This window comes from Hippichthys cyanospilos, chromosome 9, assembly GCF_059441005.1.
Source record: "Hippichthys cyanospilos isolate Australia breed blue-spotted pipefish chromosome 9, RoL_Hcya_1.0, whole genome shotgun sequence".
NCBI classification, from domain to species: domain Eukaryota; kingdom Metazoa; phylum Chordata; class Actinopteri; order Syngnathiformes; family Syngnathidae; genus Hippichthys; species Hippichthys cyanospilos.
Window position 1 is genome coordinate 6,041,746 of NC_142377.1, and position 21,168 is coordinate 6,062,913.

At 39.2% G+C, this 21,168-nt stretch overlaps 1 protein-coding gene across 2 annotated transcripts in view; it reads left to right on the forward strand.

Annotated features, from left to right (window-relative positions):
• Positions 1-8,129: 8,129 nt before the first annotated feature.
• anks1ab (ankyrin repeat and sterile alpha motif domain containing 1Ab) overlaps positions 8,130-21,168 on the forward strand; it is a 51,156-nt gene continuing 38,117 nt past the window's right edge. For both annotated transcript variants that reach the window (XM_088423453.1, XM_088423452.1), the window contains exons 1-2: positions 8,130-8,464; positions 14,556-14,622. In XM_088423453.1, coding sequence (XP_088279579.1) covers positions 8,207-8,464; positions 14,556-14,622 — 325 coding nt within the window. In that variant the 5' untranslated portion in view covers positions 8,130-8,206. The remainder of the gene's footprint in view (positions 8,465-14,555; positions 14,623-21,168) is intronic.

The window sequence follows — 21,168 nt, forward strand, 5'->3', positions numbered from 1 at the left end:
CTACCAGCCTGTATCCAAAGATCTGCCAACCTGCCTACTCTTGCCTGCCCGTGTATCGACCCTGCCTGCCCTTGACTACCCACCACAGCTACTTTACTCCATTCAGCCTACAAGCATTTGATTAAATAAAATGACTCGGTTAAACACCTGTTTGCGTGTGCTTCTGGGTCCGCTTTCTTGCCCGTGTGACAACTTATATTACTTAAAATATTATTGTAACTCTGGTTAATAATTCTTTAATAAGGTTGAAGTTGGGCCTTTTTACTTTTGATATTTCATATGTTGCAAAACGCATGACGGCTTGTAATATTTTACACTGGCCTCATCCAATGCATGGAAGTGATGTTTGAAGAAAAATGTTAGAAAAAAAATAGATTACACTCGTTGACAAACCAGTCCTCACCTGGGAATCGAATCCACGGTAATGATACTGTGACATCCACTGTTGCTGACAATTAAGAATGTCTTAGTTGATGATATGATCTTAAAATGGTCGCACAAGCTGAAGCCTTTCTTTTTCTTTCAGGATCCCTAACACACTGATTTCATGGGAAAAATGGAAAAAATTGGGATTCAATAAGCAAAGACAGAATTTGCTGACATGTGGTCTTCCTTCTAAAGTTCAGTACCTCAGTTAAAGGTAGCCTACTGATTGAGCAATACAGCGGCTAGATCTGTCACATGAGCGAATACGAGTGGCTTTAGGGTCCCAAGACTTTTCTTAAATCAATACATATGCTTTACGACACGGGGTTTCGCTCTCTGAGCATTATACATGCCCCAATGAATCATTGTTACTGGACCCATCACAAATGTTAATATAGTTGTCCTGTAAAATTCTTTGCAGTCATGGTAACAAACACAGTGAATACTCAAGCTCTTCGTGGCTGTTGAACTTCACAACAAGTCAAAACAGTTCTCAAAAAGTTTTCCCACAAAGTGAAGGCGAAAGTCCATTTTTATGAGTTCTTTTAGTCCAAAATATTCTATGAGATAAAGATAGAAGAGCTAAAAGCCTCAAGCCTTGAGTGCCAGGTGGATGCAGACCTAGACCTATTTTTAAAACAGCAAAGCCTGATGTCCTACCTGAGACACAAGACTTTACCCCAGAACCAACAACTTATGCTGCCCCAAACACTAGCGATAGCATCTGTAGCTCAGAGAGGTATTACAAGAGTTGTTATTCAAAATGTCAGTACCAAATTACAGTGAGGACGTCAACTCAGGTGTGTTGTTAACAACCAAAGTTAATGGGTAGGTTACACTCATGTCAACCTTTGGACCAAATTTGAGCCTTTTACTAGGATGTATTCAGAACTCAGCAAAGGCCACTCCACATCACAGGTCAATCACAGATCTTTTCAAGACATCTGAGAAATAGAGCTTGTTTGCAAAAGAGAAAAATATCTTTACGTTTGGTCCGTTTTATTTTATCTGAGAAACCTGCTCCAGTTGACTTAATTTTTGCCACAATCACGACGTTTATCCAAATTTGTTGTTGACCACATATTATAATATCAGTGTTAAATTTCGAGTCTGAGTTAGCCGTGCAAAAGCACGGCTATAAGACCACACGAGTGGTGCGTAGCACCTCCTGCGGCATTGTTCCACTGCAGCTAGCACCCCCCCAAAAAAACACCTGCATGCAAGCGCACCCTCAAGTTCATAAAATTTAAGAGGAGCATTCATATAATAAAATATGGACAAAGACTTTCACAGAGGACTAAGAAAAAAAATGATAGAAAGAAATCAGAAACATGAATTGGGTACTGGAGGTTAAGTGATGGTTTTATACTTAATGTAATATTTTCCTTCTTTCTGTAATTGGGTGGCAACCACTTCAGGGTGTCCCCTGCCTTCTGCCCGTAGACAACTGCGATAGGCACCAAAAAGCCAGCGACCCTGCTAAGGATATGCGGCTATAGAAAAAAGAGGGACCGATGGATTTTTCTCCCTAAAAATCTTTAATTTGGTAGAAATACAGCTTTTATTATTTTTATTATCATTATTTACATTGGAGGGGGTCAATTCTGGGCTGGAGGCATTGAAATCTGTCAGAGGATGTTGCTGTCATCCTCTTTTGCTGATGGCACAATGGGAAACATGGAGCAGTGCCCAGTCCTTTCACTGACACGGGCACTTACTTACCCAACAAACACGCACACATTACCACATATACTGCACATACATGCACACACGTACACTGTTTATCCGCTGATTCCCTGCAGCGTGCTAAATTAATCTTCTCACAATCTTCACGCTAACGTGTCGATGTTGTGCGGTGCGTGTTGACTTGTCGTATAAATTACACGATTATTTATAGATGCTCATTTTCCACCCTTAAGCACAAGGGAGCAGCTTCCTGTCCGAGGGGTCTGGGAATGTTGTTTTGTGGCGTAACAGGACAGCCGCTCCCTTGAGGTCATTGAGGAGCATTCGAACTCTCTGAGGGGGACAAGTTCCAGTCAAATTAAAGCACTATGCCATGCGCATAGGTAGACAATTTGTTAGGTACACTTCCCCACAAACAAAAAATGTGATAAACAATAAAAAGTAAAAACGTGTGTGCTTGCCCTTATTGTCTTCCCATGAAGACTAAGGCAAGATGAAGTCTCCAGATGGTACATCACAAATGATGTACACAGGGCTACACGGAGTCATTGTGAATTCAACGTTTCACTCTGCTGCTAACAAATGGAGTTTGACCGATACTGATCTGGTGATCGTGACTGATAATGCTGCCGTATGCTCGCAGGTTCACAGATTAACAACCTGACACACATTTCATGCTTTGCCCATACTCTCAATTTACGTAGCTGCTCACTGGAAAAGGATTATTTTCATTTCTAGTTGGTCATAAACCTTCTTCGATTAACTGCTGACATCACACTTTTTGTCCTTGCCATTGATGCTACCCTTCTGCCGTCAGTAAAAATCAAAGAGTTTACTGTATATATATATATATATATATATATATATATATATATATATATATATATATATATATATATATATATATATATATATATATATATATATATATATATATATATATATATATATATATATATATATATATATATATATATATCGGCTTACGTTGCATTTCTGTTTCCTGTTTTATGTTCTCCGTGCGTCATTCGGCTCGTTATGGTGACGTAGTGAATGACAACGTAAGCTCATATTTATAGTTTATTATCATTTATGTTGATAACGCACGCTACTGCCTATGTTTAGTAAGCGATGAGTGTTTATTCTGTTTATGTGTTCGTTTGTGTAGAGATTGCACTTTATAGTTAGTAGTTGTTAGTTGTTGCTAACCCGCTAATGCCGGCTAAAAATATAGTAAATTCATAGATTAAGTGTTTATATGTTAGTTTACTGACTTTAAGGTTGTTGTTGATTTATTATTCAACAGATACTACATGATACACTATAGGCTACATGAGCCAAAATAAATGTGAACTTAAACGTGATGACTTGCGTACTCTTTCACTGGAGTCTTGGTGCAGATAACCAGTCCTGAGAACATATTCTCAACAAACTAAATAATATTAGTTATTTAATGAATATACAATAATGTTAATAAGCATAATGTAATGTTAAATAATAGGAGAAAGGAAATAAAATAGGCAAAAAATACACACAAAAAAAGGATTGTTTATGGTTACTGTGGCTATATTGGGGCTTACATAGAAATCTAGGAACTGATACCCTACTTCGCGGGTTTCAGTCTTCACGGGGGGTTGACAGCCCCCATTAACCGCGAAGTAGGGGGGATCACTGTGTGTGTGTGTGTATATATATATATATCTATATATATATCTATATATATATCTATATATATATATATATATATATATATATATATATATATATATATATATATATATATATATATATATATATATATATATATATACCTGCATCTAATTTCGCATATGACGAATGGTTGTTTGACTTTTGAAACACATACTGAACTGTATGTACTTGTTGGCCGAGCAGGCGAGGCCTGCACTCAGGTTCCACAGGGACAAGAATGTCAGCGAATCTTCTGTGCGAGTGAGGAAGTTGTTCTTCACAATGTCAGCCACGCAGCAGCAAAGACAAGCCAGCAGGGGTATGGAGGATAGTACCCGAATTACTAAAGATGTGTTCATACATCACGGAGCACGAGCACCCCCCCATGTGCATTGTTATTGTTCGTTGCACTTCCTATATGTGGCAGCGGCGACGGCCTCTCCGTGGCGTGCGTGGAGAATGTTCATGAGTCACGGCTGTCTTTCCCCTCGAGGATCATCAGCTGGCTCCTTCATGTTTGAATTTACAGTATGTCGCCCTTAACAGGCCATGAAGACGTGATGCCGAGAAACCAAAAGCCCCAAAATCATTTTTGAGAGGGCTCACAACAACTACATAAGAAAAAAATGGGTAGAGCATGAAAAGCCTACCAGGCCTTCTTGTCAACCTGCACATTGGCTGTTTTTTTGCTTCCATTTACTTGCTTTGGTTTGGTTAGGGTGACCATGCTGTCGTGCTAAATTAATCTTCTCACAATGTAAATGTGCATTTCAGCAATTCCCAAAAAAAAAGAATTTAAAAAAATTTTTTTTGTTGTTTGCAAAACAATATATAAATAAAAAAATCAACACCTCAAAATTCAATAAAACTGATTAAAATCTATTAATTTCCTAGGTCTAATAGAATATTGTGTAATCTATAAATACAAGGACAATCTATTTTTGAAACAAATTGTAACAAAATTGACATTTTCTCCAATTTCGCTCCATGTCAATGATAGTGTGATTCATGACCATATCATGTAAATGAACAGCAAGTAGCTCACTTTAATAATTGTCTACTTGCCACAGATTTGTGTAATTTGTGCTCAGCACAGGGGCAGCACTATTAACTATAGTATCTGTCTTGTTATCTTTAGCATAAAAGTGCCATGTCACAGAGTTTTAAAAATACCTATAATTCACAGTATGAACAATCTATAATTGTTTAATAGATTGGTTATGGCGTGTTTTTAATAAATCATTGTCAGAGAATTCAAAGTGGCCATTTTATCCCTTCCATTTTTTTTAATCCTCATCTCAGTCACAGAGATCATCAGACGTGCTCCTCTTCACTTGGTTTCATTAGATGTGGCGTTTGTATTTTGCTGGCTCAGCACCATTTGCAGCGGCCTGAATCCTCCTCAGCTTCGCCCCCGCTCATCCCAAGGGAGCGAAAGGGGTCATCTTCTCTGTCACGGCCATGAGAGACGCGAGGTGAGCAATGCGGAGGAACTTGGCTGATTGAGGGCACGGGCGCCCAGGCGTACTGTGCATGGAGATGGCGTTCCGTCACAAAGAGCAGAATTGCCAAATGAAGAAGAGGAGGAGGTAGTCATGGAGACGCTGCTACAAGATCAACACCTCATTGTTATGGTAGATGGGTTACTCTTATTTAGCTAGCTTGAAGTAAAACAACAAAGGGGGAAATAAAAGTTAAAATTAAAAAAACAGGAACAAAATCATAATTGCAATCATGACTGACAAAAAGACATGCAACATCAGCCAGGCCAGACGGAAAGCTAAAATAAATTTTCATATTTGGGGCTTAAGCAAGTATAGGTAGCTATCTAATGGCAAATTGAACTTTCACTGGATAACCACGGGTGCGAACCAAGGCACTCAAGTTCTTACGGGGCTTTTCACACCAGACTCCAAAGTGTGTCTGGCATCGGAAACAAAAAAAAAAAGCAAAAAAAGACACACAGAAAAACTTAATGGTGAAAAAACTGTTAAACACTTGCTCTAGAATTCAGTACAACATAGCTTGCGATCTATACAAATTCCCAGCAATTATCTTTATTAAAACATGTATAACTCATTCAACGACAACAAAATTCTTTACAGACTTGTTGAGATGTTACTGAATCGAGTGTAGACCTCCGCCAAGCCCACAGTGTAACAGATGTAAAATTGAAATTTATGTATCTGACCTTGATCCACAAGCTCACCTTCTTCCTTGGCCCATGTACCAAACAGACTCATAGTAACAAATGTGACATCATGTCTGGCCTCTGAAAATAAAGGCGCTTGAGTGCGACCTCCATTTCAAGCTTCTTTGGACGAGGCATTCATAGAAGGCAAAGTAGGCATCCAGTCTTCAATGTGCACCAGTAACCTGATTACCCGGCTGTCACATCGGATAAGGACCCGGCTTTTTGGGATGCTTCTGGGATTCTCATTCCGCAACAGAAATCCTGGAACATTCTTGGTAAAAGGATGTCGACTGTTGAAGCATGAAGACCTAATGAGGTAAAAAAAAAATAAAAAAGCACTAATTAAGACTTGATTTACTGTCACCTTCTGAAAATTTTTGAAAGTGCGCCCCTTTTTGATGTCATAACAAATTTGATGCACCCCTCACATTGTCAATAAAGGCAAAATAGTTATTTCTATCTTTGCGAAGAAAGGGAGGCCCATATCATAATATTTTCATATTTCCGCAGTTATATACCGTATGTGCATATATTTGGTGATATCTTACCTTTGGCACATTATTGATTGCATTTCTTATGAAATGTGAGTGTTTTAGTACCGACGTCTCTAACCAATATGTGAAACATCCCGTTGATCGAAGCCATGTCTATCACCATGTGATTGCCACGCCCCATTCATGACTTTGTTCGAAAACCATCCGGCCATGACACATCTATCAATCCATGACCGCTTGTCCTCACTGGAGCCTATCTCAGCGGAGAGAATGAAGGAGCCAAAAACAAGCATTTTACTCAATCAAATCAGTCCCCAACAAAAACCCAACACCTTGCCATTTACTTGACTTGACCTGGTGCAAAATCTCTCCTCCAGAACCCAAGAATGAAACTGAAAGTAAAAAACGTGAATGTCTCCGAATAAACACGAATGCAAACAAAGGCACTCAAGTTCTTTTATAGAATGGGGGTGGGGTATTTCACACCAGACTCCAAAGAGAGTCACCAGGTGGCATTAGAACCACATATCGACGGAAAGTCAGTCAGTACTGACTAATTGTCCACCACTGCTGCTGGTTTGAAAATTTGGTTATGGTTGGGATTAGCATCGGCCAGCGCTAGAATTGATCATAATAAGTTATAGGGTTGTTTGAATTCATTCTTTAACTTGGGTTTAGGGAGGGTTTGGGCAAACAATTTGGGCTGTTTATAGTTGTTAAGGGTTAAGGTTGTAATCGTAATTGATTGGGCTTTGGATAGGGGAATGTTATGGTTTGGGTTGGTTAAAATAAATACAAGTAGGGAAGAAGACAGCATCACATGGAAGCCACTCTGTAACAATGAGGTGTAAGAAGTGATTTGCAAAATGTCACCAATCACATGTGTCTCAGCTCCTTGGCCAGGTTGTTCCAAAATTGTCTCACCCTGGTGTGATGGGGATGATAATGAGGTCTCACTTAGTTTTAAGCCTCATATGGAACAATCTGAAGTCCGTCACCTGAGGCTATGACTTTGTGGACCGGCTCAAATGGGGTTAAATGTTCAGGTATAAAACTTGGAGCCAGGGTTCTTCATGCTTTAAAAGTACATGACAATCATGAAATTCTCAATATCAAATCAAAAACTATAGGCAATTTTAGAAATGCTAAATTTGGAGTGATATGAATATTGTCTGTATGATTTAGAGATGCCTATCGAGTTCATTCTGAACAAGCTGTAAGAAAGAGTAATTTTTGATTTTCGAAAGGAGTTTGGGCTAGGGTTGGAAAGGATTTAGCTTTCAGTTAATGGTAGGGTTAGAGGTATGGTTAAAATTTATGAATATTGGTTGGTTGAGTGGGTTAACAACAGGGTTAGTGTCAGGGATTGGGGTTAGGTTTGTGTAGACTTGGATGTATTAAGGCCTTCTCATCACAGTTTGGGAATCCTCTGTTATACATGATTTCCTGTGAATCTTCTGTTCAATTTCCTTTCTGGGAATGTGCCTCAGACACGTGGAGCAATGTGACTGTAAGACAAAAGTGTGCCTGCCTAAAGGATTGCAGGGGAGGGCAACAGGATACGATCAGTGGGTGGACCTTGTTGACTCGCACTTCCACTCCCTTTCCCTCCACTTTGCTCCACTTGACTACATCTTTGTCTTCCAGACTCAACACTCAATGACAGATCCTGGATCTTCCTATTGAGCTGGAGAAGGAACCACCCTGGCATAAAACAATGGCGAGATGCACGCTGGACACGGATCCTTTCAAAGCTGAAGGGAAGGAACCCGGCAAGGTTTCAGACGGATTGACGACGACCGCCGTCAACCTGAGGCTGACCCGAAGTTTGTCCAAGTCGGACTCGGACTTGCTGGCGCCACCGCTTGGAGAAGACGTCGGAGGTCACGCCGCTCGGAGTGGCTCCGTGTCCAAGTGTAAGCAGGGCCAGCCCTCCAAGGAGCGAATGCCTTCCTTCGCCTCCGAGTGGGCTGAGGTAATACACTAGCTGGCTTTGAAATTAGGACGAGAGCCTGATAAAAGGGGCAACTCAGGATTAGTGCAGAAAGAGGGTGAGGCGGTGCATTTCAGAAAGGGGAGGAAGGAAGTCCTGCAGAGGTTGTCATGGTAACGCCAGCGGGCCGTTGGTCGGGCGTGCAAGCGTCTCGGTGACTGGCAGCATCCTCCGTGTTGCATCCAGGGCTAATTGGGCCTCTGCTGTCATGACACATCCACTCAGTGTGCTATCCACAGTACTCTTTCTTACCCATTGGGGCAGCGGTGAGCATTAGCGCAGTTCAAGCCTTCGAGCAAAACTGCAGCCAGGAAAATCCCATTCCCATTCGGTAAGATGTTGGAATATTTGGGCATGCAATTCAATCAAAATAATTGTTGTTTTTATTATCATTAGTGTAAAATAATACTCAATAAATATTTGGGTAAAAAAGTATAAAAAAACTGATGATGAATCAACATAGTCATTGTTATTTTATTAATACTGTTATTTGTGAATAAATATGTCAAAAATATGAAATAAAATCATTTAAAGTGTCCAAGCTACCTACCGTGGATATTTTGGGAATTGGGAGGTAAACTGGAGTACCCTGAAGAAAACCCACGCAAACACGAGGAGAAGATGCAAACTCCACACAGGAACAGCTAAGCTGTTAATTATAAGTATCGGTCCAAGCTAACCCATAACATATTTAGGAATCATCTGATAATATGATGAATCTTCAGGGATTCTAATTCAGTCTTTCATGAAATCGCATTAAATATTATAGATCATAAAAGGTCCCTTTTGATCATCCACTTGATATTTGGCGGACATGTTGAAGTTTTCGCTTGTGTCCAAGTCGTTGTGTCATCACATACCCCCCCTTCTTGACACAAATGTTTATTCAGGCTGTGCTGGGTGGGGTGTCCTGTTCTCAAGGGCATCCTGTTGTTGCAGCTGCTCCCCAACTGTGTGATCGTGTGCCCAAAGTTTGGGCTATTCATGCACAAAGTGAAATATTTCTTGTGTAATATCTTGGGAATCTCTCAGTACACACATAATACGTATGTAATAACATGCTGGGAACATGGTAGGGATGGGTCAAACAACAATGCATTTGAATTGAGATGCAAGCTTATTTGTTCTGGGAGGCACGGTGAAAGAGTGGTTGTTAGCATGTCCGCCTCACAGTTCAGAGTTGACTTGCTCTGGCCTTCCTGTGTAAAGTTTGCATGTTTTGCAGAGGAGGAGGTGTGTCTTTGGTGAGATGCGGTAGGAGCTGGCCTGTGATGAGTGTGAACATGCATTCATCCATGCATCCAGCCATCCATTTTCTAGAGCAACATCCTCACTAGGGTCACTGGCTTGCTGGTGCCTATCCCAGGTGTCTTCAGGCAGTCAGCAGGGGGGACACTGCCTGAAGTGGTCGCCAGCCAATATAGCCAATATATATATATATATATATATATATATATATATATATATATATATATATATATATATATATATATATATATATATATATATATATATATATATATATATATATATATACATTGACTTACGATGTTTCAAGGTTACGCATGTGCACCATAAACTCGCCTTCCTGCAGTGAGCCTCCAGGCCCCTAGATGGCGATCTTATTAGTATATGGGCCAGTCACATATCCGTCTGTGCTTGCGCAGAAGCCCGCAACTGTTAAAGTGAATGCCCTAGCACCTCCGGGAGCAGTAAGATTAAATACAGCCTGGCTACACAAGTTAGCTGAACTCTAATTGGCTCAAAACGCAAACTTAAAACTACAACACTGGAAGGAGTGTAATCAAATGAATATAATATGACACGAAATTGACTGAATATGGAGAATAATTTTATAAATGAAAAAAAATATATGTATTTAATAAAAATGAATTTAAAATGAATTTGACTGTCATTATAGTTATTATAATTATTATAGTATTATAGTTATGATAATGATGTCAGGTTATGTTAGGACAGCAAAAAAGGCCTTGCTGGCCCTGATGGCGCATATATATATATATATATATATATATATATATATATATATATATATATATATATATATATATATATATATATATATATATATATATATATATATATATATATATATATATATATATATATATATATACAGTATAAATATATATATATATATATATATATATATATATATATATATATATATATATATATATATATATATATATATATGGTAGTAATCTAAAATTTTATTCTTCTCAGATTACAGTTTACTCTTCGAAAAAAGTAGGATTTTTTTTCCTCTAATTTAACTGCATTCTCACTTAGCGAAAAATAACTAAATGTAACTAAGGTGCACAATTAGCAGTTTAATTGTAATATATATATATATATATGGGACTTAAAGGTTAACTACAGGAATTGTCTCTCTTTGTATCACTTCTCCTAAAAAGATCTAATTGGACTGTTCTATTTTTAGACCAAGTGACAAACGAGTGTATTGTTTTGTGCAACGTTAATGAGACAAGTAATAAAATGCGGTCGCCTCATACTCACAGTCATCGGAGCAGATGGGCAGCCTAAAAAGCCGTGCACTAGCACCACACTTGCAGCAGGCTCATTTGATGTAATATTTAGTGTTTGAAAGAGCCCCCTGCACTGGCTGGCTGGTGGCATCAACACTGTGCAAGATGAGCCTTGATTCATTTGGAAGGCAGGCGGGCAGGCAGGCAGACCGGCATGTGCGACGCGTGGCATAGTACGCCCGAAGCGACGCAAACCTCATATTCACTCTTTGAATTAACCCACTTACATTCTACAGCACACACACACAGAATATATATATATATATATATATATATATATATATATATATATATATATATATATATATATATATATATATATATATATATATATATATATATATATATGAATAAATGACATCACATGCAGCCAAAGTGCACCTTTATTGGAGTCTGTCATCAACAAGTCACTTCAGTGGGAGGGTGGGATGATTTATTTAAATCCTCGACTATGTCATTACGTGGTGCACATACAGTAGTAAATATTTTACATCATTTGCATATTTCCAAAAGTAAGTGCCTGAGTGAGTTCCTGTTTTGTTTTTTTTTTTCATTATAATTCTGATGAATGAAATGACTTTTTGGGGGGCGTGGCATGCCAAAAATTGTTTCCATTGTACCTTTACCGGTTCTATCCTGAAAGCGACAGGCAGCACCTTGTAGTCGCTATTCCATTCCACTTTTTCAGGGCTGTGCAGTTTGAAATGAGCCGGTCTTCTAAACTTAAAAATAGGAACTTTTAAACAATACAATAAAACCAAGAGTGATGGAAGAAAAGTATTTTATTCATTGTAATTGAAATCTTAAAATATGCCATTTAAGAATAAATGGCTAACATTACATTTTTTTTAAATTACGTCCTGTAGATGGCGTCTTGTTATACACATGCATTCTTGAAATCTACTGTAGAAAATTATACTTTCAAAAAAATTAAATTCTTCTAAAAATGTTAAAATTCAAAAAATTTAATCTCTCGAACACCGTGGGCCCCGTAAGACAGACTCGCATACAACATCAATGTTCTGTGGAGTACGAGCACTTCTTGGTCATCCTGTTGGTTTCTTCTTTAGGGGAGATCCAGTCTCTTCAAACTTATTAATACAAAATGCTATTGCATTTTGTATTTTATTTTTTTATTGCATGTTTTGATGGAACAGCACCACTACATCCTAAGTTGTAAAACTCAGAACTCCCTCTGTGCAGCTGTCAAACTATCATCGTTTTCATAAAACACTTTAGTGGCTAATTGCACGCTGTTGCCCGTTGCAAATTCCACACAGGAAGGCCGGAGTGAGATGGATTTGAACTCGGGTCCCTTTAATGGTGAGGCAGACGAGCTATTGACTGCAGCACAGAGGCGCCTGCTCACGTCTAGCAAAATGCAATTCTAAAATTCCCGTTTTTAGTTAGTCACCCTTTAGAACACTGGCCCAGTTGGGCTGTGATGTCACGAAGGAACTGCACTGCTTGAAATTTGAGGGCATGGCTATCATAACACAATGCACAGAAAACAAGCCATGGTCAAAACTGAACAGGAAATTGGTTTGTTTTGGTTTTGGTTTGAAGCACTCATTTCAGACTAGCAGTCATTTTAGAGTAGAAAAAGTCAGCCATGTTGGAAGCAAGCAGCCTTTTGGGATGAATTTCAGGGCACATACTTTTCCAAACACCTGCTAGGGAATTCGCCCAAATGAACCCCAATTGGATATTCGAGACAGATGGGTGATGGTGAATTGTGAATCCTTATTGCTTAAGCCCGATATTATGAGCCATAGTACAGTTTGAATCTGCAAGCATGCGGCCCTTGTGATGGTAAGCGGCTAGAGAAAATGGATTGATGTTACAATTTGATGATCAATTTGAATATTTGTCATGTAAGTGACTTGTGGTTTTATTTACGTGTCTGTTTTTCTTATAAATCATTGATTTATTGAAACTGGAATTAGTTTTTTGGCAACATACAAAATGTCGTTCGATATATTGTCATCTCGTGGGCTGTCAAATGAGTTATAACATTTTCACCCTGTCCAAGAGGTATTTATTTAACAGTATGCTTGACATTATAATAATAGATCATCACGCTGGGATTTGGTCCTGGTATTCTTTCTGATCACTGTTAAACAAACAGTAATTTGGTTTGATGATTTGCCATGAAAAGCTCAGGGCCAGCACCAGTACCTGGTGTAAAGATTAATATTAGAAAAGCTGATAAAAGCATAATACATTTTTGAGCGTGCAATACACACACACAAACACACATGCACACACACAAAAATGACCAGTCATTCTCAGCGACTCTACCAATGTACAGTATATTTAAACCTTCCATCTCCTTCTTATGTAAAGTTTCTAAAATTAGTATGGAAAGAGACGCACACATTTACTATATACATCGAAAGCTTGCATGAGTAATGACTCGAAGAACCCTGCTGGGAAATATGAAAGCGCACTGCGAGCATAACATGTGACATATACAACATTTGCTCCAGGGGTTCGAACATACGTAGCAAAGGTGCCAATCATCATATGGTACACGCTATGTGGCTCTCTGAAAGCTAGCGCTATTGCAATTAATTTTCAAACATAGAACAAGGCCAAGATGATAGAAGGAAGCAAATTGATCTAGAAATGCTGAAAAAAGTAATTGTGGAAATTGAAATTGGCGACAATCACAACTTCACAAAATACAAGCCATTCTCCTCTGTCATATTTCTCAAAAGGTGTTACAGTCAAATAACTGATTTTTTTTTTCTTCCTCGCGGATATGAAACATTTTGTCAAACAGCCTGTATTCGAAAGTGTCCTGTTTTCCATACAGTTTCTATTCGTTCGCTCACACATGGATGGCATATCTAACCGATTAGCATCAATGCTAACATTGCAGCAGTTTTATTCCGAACAGCAATGAAGGCTTTTCTTCCTTGATGATGCCAAACACAAGTTCCTTTTCAAGCTCCACTGCATAGATTAGCATTGAAGCTAACAGTAGAAAAAATGTATCAAAGGATTTTTCTTTCTTGTGGATGTGAAATAAAACTTTCTTCCCTTAGGCGTTATTCAAACGTGTCTACTGATTTCCAGTTTCCATTGCCTCGTTCCCACATGGATTACATATCAAATACATTAGCATCAATGTTAATGAAGGAGCAGTTTCATCAGAACAATACAGAAGACAGATTTTTTTTTCCTTTTGGATGTCAAACAACTTTTGTTCTTTCAAGCTGTTTCCAAAAATGCCAAACTCTCTGATCTGCACTTTTAAAGATCGTTAAGACTGACTTGTGGGTCATATTTAACGCTAGTAGCACATTACGAGTGCTGTCATTGGGGTAATTACTTTTGCTTGTTGTGCCGGGTGGGGCAGAAGAGCCCTTTGCCCCAGGTTGCCAGGGAAACAGCCTCTTGAGCATTGCCGAATTGTGTGCCATGTTTAAAAAATGATTTGGACGTTGCTGACATTTCAATGAAAATGAAATATGACACTTTATTTTATTTCCCAACAGATTGAAAAGATCATGGACCTGATTGGCGCAGGCATCGAGACATCCGACAAGAAGCAGGCGAGCTCAGGTAACATTTTTGTTCTCCCCGTAAGGGTCCAATTTCTGTCAAGCGGCACAGTGATTTTTATTTCTCTGCCTTACGACACCCCCCAAGAGAAATGAACATAATTTATTGGTGTGCTAATAGGAAATGACAAGTGGGGGCTCAGGGATTAAGTGAGACTTAGTCAGGAAGCCTTTATAGAGCTTGTTATTGCTCAGCGCCGCATTGATGATAGCCTGGTCGGGTTTATGCGCCGGGCATGGAACGCGGCGACCTTGTGACTGATTACATTGCCTCGTGTTATTAGCACTTTTTAATACCAGCTGTAAAATAATCAGGTATACCTGGAAGCACTAAGGCTAGGCTAGAACGACATTTAGGGGAATGCAGACCTCGAGGACACGCCGCCCTCATTTGGAGCTGCGTCTAATGTTTGCCCTCACAGACGGTCACCCTCAGTTGATATTCACACAAATTTCGCTGAAAAGTGAAAGAAAGTGTATGAAAATGCATTCAAGATGAGAAATTGATAGTGAACCCTGATTTTTCTTTCGGGCTCTATCTACTCCACTTGATGCAGCACCATAGATCCCAAAGTCCAGTCCTCAAGGGCTGGTATGCCCCACGTTTTCAATCCTTCCCCCCGTAACACACCAGGTTCAAATGATTAGGATAATTTTGTAGGTTTTCTGAGGAAAACATAAAGGACTTCCGCGCTCGAGGACCGGAGCTTGACACATGTGTGACACGAGCGTTCTTTGGAATTGCTCATAAAAAGCACAAGTAAATTCTCCCATCAAAAAACAGCCGTACAAATTTTCCCCGCTAAGTACAATAAGCGTCTTATGCTGTGGTTTTCATCACTCTTTTTCAAAATGCTCTATTTCCTGCGTATTCTTGTTTCTAATAACTACCGGAGCGCCCAAGGTTATTCCACATTACATAAACGGGAATATGCAATATGTTTGTTTAGCTTTTCCGCCCCACCACACACACACACGCACACGCACACACGCACCCTAACACGCACACACACACACACACACACACGACATATAACATAGATGTATGTGCACTATTTATAGGCAAGTGCCCCACATTCAGCTGAGTCACGTTTGCTGCTTCGGAGGTTATCGAAACGCGTATGCTCTGCCATTATTCAAATGTGTGTCACGCGCTAAAGAGCAGACGTTTCAGGAAGACTTATGTAAAATACGGCGTGTGGGATTGCGAGAAATGACACAATGTGTGGATATCAATTGCCGATCATATGCGTCACGGGGGGGATAAAAATCACCGGGGTGTTCCAAGGACAGCTTGGCCAATGTTGTTGCGTGTAAATGAGCTTAAAGGCGAGTAAGTGCAAGACTGTGAGCATCAACAGTGCACAGTTTGTGTAAACACACAACACACACTCTGATGTTTACAAAAAAAAAATCTAATAAATAAAATCCTGTCCTCAGTTTCCCTGAATTAATTCAGCTTTGCCGCTCATTTTCCCACATGTTTAGAAGGAGCCTGCTTCTTTCGATAAAAACAGACCCGGGTTTTAGCCACGTTGTCTCCTCTTAAGTGGTGAGCAACTAAGCTAGCATACTCCAGCGTAGCTTCAAGTGTCAAATATAGCAGCGGCCCCCAACCCCAGGTCCGCGGACCGGTACCGGTCCGTGGATCAACTGGTACCGGGCAGCGTGGGCTGCACCCGAAATAATGTTTTGGAGATGATTTAGTTTAATTCCAGTTCATACGTTTGTGCTTGAGCTTTGTTTTTTTTGGCGCCGCCTCTGGCCGCTGTTGATATTACATACATAGTCCGCAATATAAATCTAAGGCGTTGACCGGTCCGTGGTGATCAAAAGGTTGGGGACCACTGAAATATAGGATGAGAGACATTAGGTTGAGAATCACCTGGATACCATAATTTGAGGATGGACAGCTATTGTCCATATATTGAATGAAGAATATTTAACTGGAGAATACAATTCACATTTTTTCATTGTTTTTTGATGCATTTTGCCTTTGCTTTCTTCTGATATAAGATTGTGATCTCCCCTCCGTCTTCAGTCTACATGAAAGGAAGAATAACATTTCAAAAAGCAACAGAGAATAATAATACCAAAAGTCAGTGGTTGACCAAATCCAAGATCTATTATTCAAATTCAATATAACAGCACTGAGTCTTGAGAATCCATTTAAACAGGGACTAATGTTTCACTCAATAAAACTGTTAAATTTGATCCCTATAAATAGCAAACCTTTGTAACCCTGCCTCTCCAGGAACCAAAATCTGAACTAGAATAGTTAAAAATTCAAACGATACCCAAACTTAACTGGAGGCATGAGCAGCCATGAAAGAATTCAACCTAATTTGCCCTACTATATGTATCGCTAATTTACACAAACAACAGCAAGACTCCCCATCCTCCACCCCAATAACCATTGATAGTTAATGTGAAGTGCATTAAGAGAAGCACCATTTGTGGTGTTCAAAAACATGGATAATATCAATGCTCAATAGTGATATAAACATTGGTGGCTTGGAGAGGCTGCTGTCATGATGATGCAAGGACAAACTTTACTGCCTTATTTCTACCTTGTGTTCACACAGGTGTGTGAATCTGCCCTTGAGGATTTTTAATGACCTGGAGAAAAAATATGGAATAGTTATCAAATACAGTTGTACCTCTTGTTACGAAAATTCAGCTTACGTAATGCCTCTGCGGAAAAATATTGTCTGTATAGTCACAAGAGAAAATTCAAGATATGAAAGGCGATATTGTTGGCATATAACATGAGACATGAGACACCAGCGCTCGTGCCAACACGACTGTAATGTTATACTTTATCACAACCCGTGATGTCGTATTTGTTACAGTTTGTGATTCATGTTTATAATTTATTAATATGCCGGCTTGCCCACAAACGAGACAATATTTTTTGGCATTGATGTTTACTTTTCATCTTTTACTCGTTTCATCCACTCTTCCCACCAACAATTTACACCGCAGAGCTAACAAACATAAAATACCACTTTCGGCTGTCACGTCTGACGTTAATGTTGTTAGCACATTGTTAGCGCTTTAGCAATGACATCACACAGGAAGCCCTTCAAACGACCCTAAACTAAACTTAAGTAGACTTACGTGCTTAAAATAAAAATACAAATATTATTGCTACTGCGGACTTGTAAATGATTCCTGGATCACTGTAAATGTCCAATAAAAACATACAAATGAAACATCTTAAAAAGGTGTCTTTCCCTGTACTCATAACCAACACACAAGTACCATCTCAAGGCAAACAAATGAACTGCATTCACATTGTCAACTGCTACAATAAGATTAATTTAAAGAGTGTTTTTAAATTATTCTTTACATGATGTATTTTGATTATTATGCACTATTGTAATTATAATATGTATTTGTTTTTGATGCATTTTTATAATATAATAATGTTCATTTTAAGGATTTAGGAGCATTTGGGGGGGGGGGGCTTGGAACGGATTAGGTTATTTACATGTAAAAAGTAGCTCTAATTATGAAAGATTCGGGTATCAAAATGACTTCCGTAACTAATCAATTTTGTAAGTAGATGTACCACTGCATTGGAGTGAGGTGATTTTTGTGAAAATGTGCACAGTGGGCGTTCATGTATTACTTGATTCAAAGCCGTTAAAATTCAGGAGTAGAACTTTTATGTTTTGTACTTATTTAAAAATGTCATTTATCTAATCAGGAAATGTGGCACCCCAGTAGCGCTAATGAAAAACTGTGGCTCCCTTCATCATTTAATTTGCCTTTGCATGTCTTTCTCAGTTATAGCACAGTAAAAAAAAAAAAAAAAAAAAAAGGTCGATGCATACTTCAGTATTAAAGAGATGCCGGTAAGGCATAAGGATGCAATATATCATGATTTCAGCCCACCTTTTCTTCCTCAAGGAGCATAATTATGTCCTTCTTGTTATCCTAATTCAGTGAAAGTCACTGGAAGGGGCGGTTGGTATTTTTAACAGGCTTTGTCTGGATGCGCTGGCGTAAAAAGCTCCCTTTAGTCAGACTGTGGGGGTCTCACGCTGAATTAGAATGAGATCCGTCTTATTTGCTATTAGCATCTTAACTCGCCCATACACGGCCTCATCTTCCTCAGCCACGGATGAGCATCGATAGGTCCAAACCTGCCCACTCCTTTCCGTCCTGCCCTGGCCTCTTATGCCTGATCACAAACACGTGGCAGAGAAGTACGGCCTGTTAATCCAAATAAAAGTCAACTCAATAGCCGCTCGTTTGGCCTTCCTCAGACACCATGCAGGACGGCGATTGCGGGCGGCTCAAAAGCCTTCATAATCCTGCTTCAGATAACGCCAACCACCATGGCTGCCGCAGTGAGAAGCGATGCATGCTGGGATATCCTATCCGCTGTCTCGGCACCTATGCGCCAAGAAGCTCTAACTGGATTTAATAGCAAATTCATTAAAAATCCCCATCCATCCATTTACTGTATTTGCAAGGTACAGCTGGAGCATCTCCCAGCGGACACCCCGGACCGATTACCTGTCAATCACTAAACCTACACACAGACACACACGTATGCATGCACACTTACACAACGTGCACTTCAAATTTACGGCGCTGAACATTTTTGTACACCTTTGCATCAAAGACAAGAGTCTTCAAAAAGCCTACATGTACGTTTTTGAAGAACCATTCGCTGGCCTTTAGTAAAACAAACGTATGAGCCCTTGCCCAAATATAAAAAGACATGTTTTTATGAACAGCAAAGGCAGTTACATTTGTTTTGTTTTTTTGGGTAAACAGCTTAACGACAAGCTTTCTTTGAATCTAATTTATGTTTGGAGCCAACATCAAAGACAAGCTATTCTTTAACAAACTCAACATGAGTTTTTAAACATCAAATACAGCTGAAAGAGAGTCCACTGGATTCAGGATAAGCTACCTTATACATTCTGGTAAACAACAAAGACACAGTTGTCTTCAGAGAGCCAAACACGTGTCTTTGTAAAGGTTTATCATATTTTAAAACTTATGCAGAGGTGGAAAACATTTTTGCTGGTCCGACATTCAGTCGTCAGTACCCCGCCCCCCTCACATCATCGTCAGTCCCCCTTTTTCTTCTCACTGAAAATTGTAATTGTTGGTCCGTTGGTCCGTCAGACAACGGCCAGTGTGTCAGCAACTTCTGCCACCCCAATAACCCCCCCCCCCCCCCCCCCCCGCAACCTCGTACCAACCCCCAACCACGTAAGTCAGACTGCACTCATACAAATGATTTTTTCTGTTTTTATGCTTACTATTAAAGTTAACACAATGTCTGTAGTTCTACTGTTCCACTGCAATTAAAATATAACACAGTAATATAAGTGTAACACGAAAACAAAGTCGGCTAAGGGGTTTAACGCTAGTTTGCTAATTTTCATAAACACTGAAAGCTATGAATTTGTCATAGACCCAAACATGACCTCAAAAAACCTAAGCTGTTCATATAGATGCCGCCAATGTTTTTTTTTTTTTTTTTCCTTTGATAACCTCAAAGAATTTTGTTAGCAGTGATCTTTACGGAAGTGGTTTTGGAAATGTATAGGGCAACTTGAATTCTTCAGTTTTATTGTAAATTCTGGGTCAGTGATAAAGACAAATTAGCCATTTTTTAATAAATAGTCACCTTCTTTTTCTCTTTTGTCTATTTTGGAGGCAGCCAAAGATCTAGATCAGGGGTCACCAATGTGGTACTTGCGGGCACCAGGTAGCCCCCAAGGATCACATGAGTAGCCCGCAGGTCTGTTCTGCAAATAGCTTACAGGTGGTAGAACACTGTGATTAAAAACCATGATTCATATTAGGTATAACACTTGATTTCTCCATAATATTTACTATTGTTCCTTAATTATTGTGAGAAATCATTAACATGAGTGGTGCCTTCACGTAAACTGGTAGCTTTTTATATGACTCAATACCAAAAGGTTGACGATCCTTGATGTGTCCAATGTATGGCAGCCAGCCATTTGATTTGAGGGTGGAAACTTTTTAATTTTTTGGAAGGTATACTATTCTGTGCGATGTGTGGTGTTTTGGTTAATATGTGATCAGATCAATTATTGTTACAGGCAAAATTTCCCCAACCTCGTCATTGTGGAATTTAACTAAGATGATTATATTAGTGTTATGTAAGTATTTCGCTTGACATATTTATGATGCACATATGATTTTCTGTCTTGTGGGGATGCTAAATCTCATAACAATAGAACAGAGAGAACATCTTTTCAGCAATGAAGTGATTTTCGTTACTTATGTGTCATCAGGGATTCGAAATTGTTTGGAGTCCAATATTTGCTGAATATTGCTTTTGACTTGAGAAAAATATTTAGTCTCTATCGGGTTGCATCTCCATGTACTCATTTTTGGTCCATGTCCCTCAGTCTTGATGATGAATTATTTAAGTGTTGGCTCGTTTTTTTGCTGACCCCTGTTGTGTTTTCTCATTTTCTGCCTGAACCATACAAGCAAAATGTGTTTTGATCTGCCAGCCTGCATAACCCAGTAAACCCACTATAAA